Raw genomic sequence first — 11003 nt, forward strand, 5'->3', positions numbered from 1 at the left:
AGGTACATTCACTCGAGGAGAAATTATATGACAATCTACTTTGGTGCCATAGGAAAGAAGTAGAGTAATCCTCGTCGGAGAGAATTGCGCATTGGGGAACTTGATACACAAGTTGTCCCCGACACAGACATGTGGGTTCCCGGGATGGGTGTGCAGGAACAGTGACCCGAGCAAGGCTCAAATATGTGGAACCATGAACATGCACGATGACATGCAAAGCAGACATATGAGAGTACGCTAGTGCGGTGAAAACCACGAATGATGTAGGGCACCATGACACCGAGATATCACAGAGCAAACATGTGGAGCAGCTTGTTCATGGGAGGCACAAATACTCGACATGGGTATATGAGGGCTTATGCCCATAAGTGTATAATAAGGGCGTAAGTGGTGAATATGCAAATGCAAACCACATGAAACAAACACCATGCAAATAAAATTAATTGTTTGATATGCTTGGTCAACCAAAGTGATCAACTTGGGGCAACGTAGCTGACGGGCTCAGTCGTTCTAAGATGACTAACAGGGCCAAAGTGATTAGTCGAGCAGGTTGGGGTGGCTGGTCGGACCAAAGTGATTGGTCGATCGGGCTGGAGTGGTTGGTTGAGCTAAAGTTGTCGGTCAATCGAGTCTGAGTGGTCGGTAGAGCCAAAGTGATCGGTCGACTGGAACAAGGTAGCCAATTGGATCTAAAGTGTTCAATCAATAGGGTCTGTGAGACCGATTAAACCTAAAGTGATTGATTGACCGGGAGGGGGCGGTCGGTTGAGCCGAGTTGGTTGGTTGACTGGGCATGGGTGGGAAATTGGTCGAATCGGGTTGGGACAACCGGTCGGATTAAAGTGATCGGTCGACCTTGCCGAGGCTGTCGATCGAACCAAAATGATTGGTCGACGAGCTAGGACAAACAATCAGATCGAAGAAAGGTTGACCGTGTCGGGGCTGCTGATTGTACCCAAGTGTAACGTGCAAAAAAAATACCATGCAATATATATCACAACGAAACATGCAATGTAATGCGATCATCGCACACAATCGCAAAACATGCTTACCCAAACGTACTCACATAGGAGCCTAGGGTTTAGCTTCTGGATTTGCGACATAGCCGTCTTCAACTTTGTCGAGGAAATTTGGAGAACTATATTCTCTAATTTCTCATAGAAGAAGTACTTCACTGTTCGACTAGCTGCAAAGCTTTTCCCATCCTACGAACCTCCCACGATCTTGTAGAATGTACTAGCTATAAAGTTTTTCCTATTCTTCATGATCCAACTATTATAACCAAGTTTGGAAGTGCAAAAACCGTGAAAAATTGAGATTCCAACCCACCAGGAGTTAAGTCTAAGACTTGTAATTGGAGGTCACTCAGTTTCTCAAGGGATTGGCCATGAAGGTGATTCCTAACATAGTGCTTCCTCTATGGAACAAACAACCATTCCAATGGCATGTGGCTATGCTGACTAGTATCGACCCGACAACTCGCCTCGTGTGGACGACCAAACCCACAACACCTAACAAAATCTATTCATAGTATATTAATGTTTATAATGCATTTAAAAATGTTTAATTTTATTAATTATAAAATCTGCTGCAAAAAAAAAAATAATAGGTAATAGTTGATAAAGTTAATAAAAATGTAAATAGTTAATAAATGTCAATAGAAAAGTGAAAATATTCCTAAAAAAAAGGTGTCACTTTAGTGCCTTAAAAGATGCATCTATTGAGGCATCTTCTCTCCCTCCGCGAAAAAACTAATCATGTCATCTTCTCCAACGACGTCATTCACATTGGTTTCGTGCAAGCCAAAGTTTAGTAATCAAATGAAGAGCATAAAAACTGTAAATATATAAGAAATGGGTGGTATGCGTGTAAATGCTACAAAGAAATCACTCACTTTTCAAAAATCTACCTCCACCCACCTAGATAAGTTTTGTTCCACATCTCAAGTTTTATATTTAGAAGACTAGATCGATTTTAAAAAAACAAACAAAGATAGCTTTCTAATATAAAAAAATTAATAAAAGTTTGAGTTGGCCCATGAGAATCAAGCTCATAACGAACCGTTCAAGCAAAATCAAACCAAACACGAATTTAAATTTCACGAATAAAATCAATCATGCCAATTTTGAACACAAGTAATTTCAAACGAGTAGAACACAGATATAATCTCAACTCCCTCATGTTCAGCTCCTTTACACTAATAACGAAGATCAAATTATTGAAAATTTAGTAAAAAATGAAAATTGAAAAATTAATTTGTAAATAGTATGTAATTGACCCTTTAAATTATTGATCCAATTCTAAATAAGATTAAATATGCTATAATTTAATAATTTAATTTATTTTACACTTAAAAAAAAAGTTTTAAAATATGTTATATATATAATATGAATATTATAACTTTTCTTGTTTTTCAGCATTTTGCACTGCGAGACGAAGGGATAGGGAGGCGGAGCTTGGGAAATTCGCTCGCTGATCTTCCACCAGAAAGATCCAAAGAATCGAACCACCTTTTATCTTTATGTTTAATTTTCCGCCCATTTGCTGAGAGCGAGCGAGCCCTAGCAGTGTATCCCTCGACCGCCCTCAAGAAGAAGGCGAGAGACGAGACGTTGTCGGCGATCCCTTGCTCAAGTAGAGATGCAGATCTTCGTCAAAACCCTAAAGGGCTCCCACTTCGAGATCGAAGTGAAGCCGGATGACACGGTATTTTCTCGTCATAATTCCTTTATCTTTACGTTTTTAATCGAGATTATTTTTATAATCTTTATCATGTAATCGTTGAATGATTTCCTAGCAGGAGCTATTAGGTTTTTTCTTGTTTTCTGACTTTGTTATTGGGGACGGGGTTTGGGTTTACTTCCGTGTGGATTAGATTGTTCGGATTAGGTTGCAGTAGTAATGTTATTTGGGGCTATTGCTTGCTCATTGGGAATTCGTCCGTCTTGTTATGTTTTATTTCTTTGGAGCAAAACAATTAGAATTAGGCTTGGTGAACTGAAATGTGCATTATCCACAGTTTTTTTTTTTCCTCTATATTTTGTTGGTTTGATAATTTTATCTTAAGGGAATATTGTTTTTGCTTCCAGCATTTTTATTTAAGTTGCATCTTTCTTTCAGCATTGTTTGGTTTATACGTTATATAGTAATTTAATGCTTATTTAATAAAATTTAAGTTATTTTTTTGTTTTATTTTGAGATGCAATCTCTCTTTTTTTTAGATTTATGACTAATACTTGGACTTGTTTGATTTTTCATGGCGAATTTTTGCTTTTTTTTTGTTATAGTAGGGGTAGGTGGTGGCTTTTTGGTGTATGTTCTTTTGTTTTCTTTTAGAATATTTTTAGAAGACATATTATCAGTGTACATATGCTAATTTTTCTTGCAGGTTGCTGAAGTAAAGAAAAATATAGAAACTTCACAAGGACAAAGTGTTTACCCTGCAGATCAACAAATGCTTATACATCAAGGAAAAGTTCTCAAAGACGACACAACCTTGGCAGAGAACAATGTTGCTGAGAAAGCTTTTATTGTCATCATGTTGAGAAAGGTATTGCTACATGCTTTTCCATGCATCCTTTTTTTTTTACAATTTCAGAAGCAGTTTGTTACTTGATCAGCTGCTTGATGTTATCCTGAATTGTGCACGGGTCTTTTTTCTTAATTACGAAAGATATAAAAGCAGGGCATATGAACTGAAAGTCTTTGATGAATCCATTCACCGCAAATGTGATACACTTGATAAAATTTCCTTGAGAACCAGCACAGAAGTACTTCTTATTGGATCAGCAATCTTGACATGATTTTCTCTTGATATACTGGTGTTTTCTTGATTCATTTATTGAAGTTGCATAATCTTGAAACCAAGCATCCGGGATTTTTGTGTTATTTACTATATTTTGGTTGCTTTAGGGTCTGCTGAATTTCTTATTTTGTATTAGGTTTAATGCAAAATGAGTTTGCTGGCATCTAGTTTTTCTTGAATTTTTTGTTGAAACATTAAATGTAAAATTCTGAATAGCTGCCACTAAAAATTTATACTAATTATGATAGGTGGAATTAATTTATTTATCACATTTTTCAAAATAATATGAAATAAAGGAATATCAAAATGGTCATGATTTTGTTGCAGATTTATAATGGATCACTTGAAAACTCCCGAAAGAAGTTGAAAACAAGTAATACGAGGAAGACAAGAGAACAAAAAAAGAGGGAAAAGATGAATCAATCACTCAACCTAGGTGGTGGGGGAAGCCATGATAAGCATCACATTTTATTCAAATCATAATGACATTAGAGCTCCCTTGGATTTTTTAAAGGTAGTAGAATAATCAAACTTTTAGTAATAACACTAACTTCATTGACTGAAATTTATGGATTAATTATAAACTAATAAAATAAGTGCATAATGATGTTGGCACTGGAATGGTATGATAACAAAACATGATTCATTAATGTACACCATGCTTCTTATGGGGTGCAAAGAACTATACCATAGAGAGGTTAAGGGTCGGCTTGGGGCAGCTGCAGATTATCCAGCTTCTACTGATAAACAATTTATCCTAATAATCTGCTGATGAACATCTGATCTGGATAAGCTGACTGGCTATTTGGTTTGTGCATTTGGAAAACGGCTGATTCTGGATAAATGACCATTCTGCCAATGTTCTGGATAAACTGTTTAGCTGTTTGGTTTGTGCGTTTTGTAAATAACTTATTTGCAGATTTTTTTAGTTGAATAAATAATCTGTCACGCAGAATTTGTTATTATCTCAGCAAAATTAAAGATCAAATATTAAAACGAGAAAATACAAAAAAGTTGAGTATAACTTAAATATTTCTAATCACATCAAACAAGTACAGTTATATATACAAAAGTAAAATGCACATTCACATACTAATATGAAGTATAATGAGACTCCAAAAAAGGAAAAAAAATGTTAAAATGACAAAGAAAAAATTATAATATTGACTTTAAAATGTAGTAGCATATCACGACCCTTGCTGCCCGACTCTGACACTCCAGAATCCTGAGCAAACCTGTTCGACTGGGATACTGTAAAAATGGAAGCATTCGAACCAGATACAGTGTTATGAAATTGTGATACCGATGAACTCCGAGCAGCAGTGATCAGTTGGGATATTATCCAAACACTCTCTGCCGACCCACATAAGAAAGTGCAGTCCTCCTGTCCTTGTGCCTAGCACGGGCACATGTAAAATTGCCTCCCGTAACTATGTGGCTGGCGTGACGTGAGTAGCAATGACGATAACCGACACTGACACATCACTTCCCCGGACTTCCCTGAATATTTCAAATTCATCGTTCTGCAGTTATTAAAAATAAAATAGATCAGTAAAAAATTTGAGGAAATATAGAAAATATACTTACTAAAGTATAGAGGTAGTGATTGATGACAACAAATTTCTGTAGCCATCCAAACCGCTCCACAGTTATCTCAATAAAATCAACAGAATTTAGTATTAAAAAAAATTAATAGGACTTAAATCCATATAGTAGCATTTGGTCCCTAAATCCATATATCCAAACATATTTGCATTTACATGGGAACAGGTAATAGCAAAACAACTTCATAAATCCATATATCCAAACAAATTAAGCACCATAGTAGTAGGTAACTTCAATCCCTGAAACTGAAAATCATGTTTCAAATATTTTCCCCATGCCATGAAAATCATTTTTCAAATCCATTTACACAGGAACATGTCATAACAAAGCAGCAGGTACTTTGAAGCTCCCAAATGAAACAACAAATAATTCGAAAGAAAGAAGATCATGTAATTTCAATTTTAAGCACCATAACAACAGACAACTTTCTCCCAATCCATGAAAAAACGAACAAACAACTAACAACTTGTTTCAATTATTTTTCCCCATGCACTTAAAATTGAACCAAAAACTATCAAACCAATGCAACAAAACAAATGAATCAAACATATACAGGGTTGCTTCGATAAAAAAAGAAGCAGCAGATAATTCAAACCCCCATCTGTATTGCAAAAAGTGTAGAAGCACCAGGTAATTCAAACTCATAATTGTTAGTCATCCCAGATATAGGATAACCACAACTGTAAGAATAGGATAACCTTACCAAAATGCAAGAGAGATGCTGGAACCAAATAGTGATGCAACCCTATCTAAAATGCTTGCCCATCTAAAAAACTTTCCAAATACTGGAACCAACAGGCTCCATTAATAAGTTGACATATCACATAAAATAACTCATTTCTTCTTCAAGACCCCGAATGATCTTTCGATGACACCGCGCAAGGACGAATGTTTTTTGTTAAATATTTCTTTTTTGCCTCGTGCAACTCTGCTAGGTCTTGCAAAATTAGGTATATGATATTTCGTATCCGGATATGGCTTCAAATATCCTCTTTGTAAGGGGTACCCGACATCGACCAAATAATACTTCCCTGTTTATTTATTTTTTGTTAATTATCAAATTTAAAACAACTCATATGCCCAAAAGTGAAACTAGACTGTCATACCTGGTAGTGGATAAGTGAAACCATATATTCAGTTTCTAGTGGCAAACTTGAAAATACGACTATCGTGTGCGCTAACTTCTCATCCAACCATCACGAATTTAAAACACATGTTGAAATCACACTGTCATAATATTTTGTGTTGGGGATCCACACCGTTTGATGTATGAAACATTCTCTGTGCCAGAAAGACGTGCATCGACATGTGTTCCGTCTATAGCTCCTATGCAGTCCTATGGTGCATGAAATACTCAATAAGAAAATCACATGTTTACCATCACAGTAACTGAAATTTATGTTAGAGAATGACATTGAAGAACATGTATCGAGGGTCATTTGCAACAAGTGTGGGGTTGGACTGAAATGATGGATCCTCTGACTTGACTATTTCATATGCCAAACTCACTAGCGCATTCAATTCAACTGAGAAATATCTGTCGATGATTTTTGAGGAATGTTGAAACCGTTTCATAACTTTTCTAATGGATTCCTTCTGGGATAAAATGTATAGCGTAATTACCAACACCTCTCTAGTTGTCGTTCTTGATGAACCTTGTAATCCATGAAGGGTCCGAAGTTGATTAAGTAGGTCCAAAAATATTACTTTCGTCATACGGAACATGTTCGCGAAACGTTTAGGGTGACCGTGTAATAACTCCCCGACTCATCTATCTCGAATATGAATCGACGTCATACATGAGTTTCGATCAACATATGCATGATAGTAATGATATAGCAAGGTAAGAATGAGAGCAACAATGCGGTTGTGATTAACTTGTTCTTCATCCATTGAATAAAATTTGAAAAATGATAGATTTTTAAACAACATAATAAATAATATGTGACAATTGCAACGTTACATGTATAACATATTCATGATTGAAATGATAAAGTACATAATACGATCAAAGATAAACAAAAGTGCGTCCATAGAAATAAATTAAAAAGAGTCCATCACATAAATATTACAAAAATATGACAGTAGAAATAAAGATAAAGTAAAGAGTAGTTAATTGTTCATGAAAGATCACAAGTAGGCCAGTCAGAATTCAGACTCCAAAGTCGCAAAGAACTGTCTGCGCGTTGAGTTCTCTAGCAACTTCACGTACTTTACATACATAGCTTCGTCTTCCTTAATACCAAGATATGTGTTGAGGATTTGAACACACTCCTGAATTGTGTTGTCCTTCGCTGACTCAAACCTTGTTTTGCAGGTTTCAAGTAATGTCTCAATAGTACCTCTAACAAATGCAACGCCTTTTTTCTTTTTTTCAGGTCGGGGATATTTTGTTCCGTCAGTGGATTGAACATCTGTGTGGATTTGGCTAGGATCTTCTTCCGAGTCAGCTATATGCTTGGTCTCCATATCTTGTGCTAAGTTGGCGAAGCCCTGCTCATATGGGGTGAAAGTATGAGCTCCTGTTGCTACAACGCCAATGAACATACCATCCAACTTCTCCTCCAAGACTGGTTCAATGACAGTCATTTTGAATTTTTTTGCTGCTGGCACTGCCAGTAGTAACAGAAAAAATGAATTCAATAGTAAAAAAAAAATTAAGGTGAATATATGTGGAAATACTCATGTATTTACCTCTAAATTTTCTGCCCACCATTCCTCAGGTGTATCAATTGTCCGCTTTAGTAGATATCATCCAAATCTAGTTGATCATCTTTTGAGTTCTTTTCAAAGTTTCCAGTTTTTTTTTTCAATTGATCCCACTTGCTTTTGAGTTTCATATGATCTTAATTCCTTCCGGTTAATTCCTTGAATTTACTCGCGAGATTCTGCCAACTTTCCTTATTAAAATAGACAGTGAGTCTATTTCCCAACTCGACCTCCGTCACACAAAGATCACAAAATATATTTGTGGCCTCTCTATCCCACATGGCCGAATGATCCGAACTTTTTAGTTTTACTCATTTTTTTACTGTGAGACAGATGAATGGTAAAACATATGTAATTAAGGAAATATACCTTTTTGCATAGGAAAGATGGCATGTAGGTTAAAACTGAAAAATGATGCATTGTTAGCTGCAGCGTCAAATAAAATCTATAAAAATAAAAAATGACAAATATGGATGTTTATGGATTAATGAAATGAAGGCTTCTTCAATGGAGTTTCCAACACTCAGAATGAAGGTTTCTTCAATGAAAAACTTATAAGAGTACTAAACCAACAAGGACCAAATTTATAAGTTTCAGTTTGGATTGATGCTCTTCCTGTATATTTAACTGACATCAACAACAAAAAACATTCGACGAGTCAAAACATGAAGAAAAAAGAACACCAACCATATATTTCCATCTTCAAATACCATCAAACTGAGTAGATGCTACTTTCTCAGGTATTTATACAAGTATTTATACAGAAGACATCCAATGAGTCTAAACATGAAGAAAAATGAACACCAATCATATCTTTCCAGCTCTTTTGATAAATATTCAGCACCATCAAACCGAGTATTTTTTATGTATTTTTACAAGTACCATGCTTTAACAGGCTTAAAACCATCAAATACCATCAAACCAAGTAGATGCAGAGTTTAGGGGAAGCCACAAAGATCATACAACACGCACATCTTTCCATCTTCAACCAAAAACTTCTCAAACGCTTCAAGAACATCATACAACAAGCACATCAAACCGAGTACATTAAGAACATCATACAACAAGCATATCTTTCCATCTTCAAACAAAAACCGCAAATATCCAACTTTCTCTGGTATTTAAAACAAAGAGATTATGAAAACCAAGTGTTTCTAACTGTTACCATCAAACCGAGTAGAAGCAGAGTTTAGGGGAAGCCACAAAGATGAAAACCAAGTGCTTTTTGCTTAAAAAAGATCAGAAACAATATTTCTGTTTGTGGATCTAATCCCAACATAAACCGCATAGATGCAGAACACTAATCATACCTAAAAATGCAAAATACGCATAGATGCAGAACAAAACTTACTAAATACCCAACATAAACCGCATAGATGTAGAACACCGACCATACAAAAACAACATTGTCGCAGATCAATGGAGGAGGAGAGGGAAAAGAGAAGATGAGACGAGGGAGGAAGAATAGGAGGGAGGAGAGGAGGGAGCACGAAATTATTTTTGCCACACAAGATCTTCTTCTTGGTAGCTAGGGCAACGATTGCTAGGGCGACGATCCAGGAGTAGCGATGAGAGAGGGCTGTGAGGGAAAAAAAGACCTCAGTGAATGCGATACACATCTTATGCCCCACGTTCACTGTTTAGGCTAAACAGTGAAACACTGTTTTGCAAAACGCCCATCAAACTCAGGAACCAAACAGTAAGCTGCTCCAAATGGGGCCTAAATATTATTGAACTAGAAGGTCTTTTGCCACAGTGTAAAGTAGCGAAATCTATCACGTCTGGTAATCCAGTATGATGTAGAAGAGATAAGAAATCTAGCCCAAAGAAGAGATGAAGTGCTCATTATATTGTAGATTGAGATAAAAGGGAGAAAAACCATCTATAGCACAACATCAAAAAATGTTTAGTCGGCAAAATGTCGTAACAACTAAGCATATTTAAACAGATGAATCTTTATTCCAAAATTATTGAAGCAAACTCATGAACTAGATATAATTCTATTTTGATGTAGGTAGATTTTGTTAGCAGCATATTGACACTTGTATTTCATTTTGTATTTATTCTCACAGTTTATGACTATATTGGATGGTTCAATTTGGATTTGATTTATGAGGTAGAAGAGAACGAGGTGATGGGGTCTGAGGGAAAGGGCACTTTCTCAAATATTTTGATAGGAAGAAGAATTTTCTTGATTAATGGTATGTTTGGGCCTCTGTTGTTTGCAATATTAGCTTTGTGAATATTGTATGGAAAATAAATTTTTGAAAAGTTATTATGAGTAATATAAATTTTTCTTCTTTAAAAAAAGTGGACGACAACTTCTTTACAGCTACTTCATTGATGCAGTTCTGATTGTAAGAGGATGCTTCTCACTGCATAGATTTTTTTGATAAGCACCAAAAAGTTTTAGCCGAATAGAACTATGGTTGCTCTCTAGAAAGAATTGTTATGAAAATTTGCACCAAATAGATATAAGGTAAGGATAACTAGGGGCTTGCAAAATATTAGCAACAACACAAATGCTATTTGGTTTGAAGTTTTATAAAGCCAAAGCAAACCAAGGCATACCTACTATGCATAATCATACATCTTATTCCAATTTTTTTGGTTAATCATCAAAATATTCTATTGAATATTCTTGTGAAATAGCAATTAAATAATATGATTGTATGATTTTTATGAGGCCAGGAATCTCTCAACTTCTTACCAAGCAACCTTGGCTATTTAGTTCCCTGTTTAAACGTGCATTTGTCTGTGAGTTTCTCTCTCATGTTTGATGGTTGTTCCGTTTCGTAAAAGGGATATTTAATGCGAAGGAGATGGAGATGCAGGTTGAGATACTTTCTGTTGGGGAGGGAAGGCTAAATGGAATGGAAGAGCG

The 11003-nt window shown here is 35.8% G+C and overlaps 1 protein-coding gene across 2 annotated transcripts in view; it reads left to right on the plus strand.

Moving 5' to 3' along the window:
* The first annotated feature begins 2425 nt into the window (after positions 1 to 2425).
* The window catches only part of LOC110026740 (ubiquitin receptor RAD23d-like), a 46526-nt gene continuing 37948 nt past the window's right edge, over positions 2426 to 11003 (plus strand). For both annotated transcript variants that reach the window (XM_020727833.1, XM_020727843.1), the window contains exons 1-2: positions 2426 to 2706; positions 3389 to 3550. In XM_020727833.1, coding sequence (XP_020583492.1) covers positions 2641 to 2706; positions 3389 to 3550 — 228 coding nt within the window. In that variant the 5' untranslated portion in view covers positions 2426 to 2640. The remainder of the gene's footprint in view (positions 2707 to 3388; positions 3551 to 11003) is intronic.

Source organism: Phalaenopsis equestris, unplaced genomic scaffold, assembly GCF_001263595.1.
Source record: "Phalaenopsis equestris unplaced genomic scaffold, ASM126359v1 Scaffold000002, whole genome shotgun sequence".
In the NCBI taxonomy this organism is placed as follows: Eukaryota; Viridiplantae; Streptophyta; class Magnoliopsida; order Asparagales; family Orchidaceae; genus Phalaenopsis; species Phalaenopsis equestris.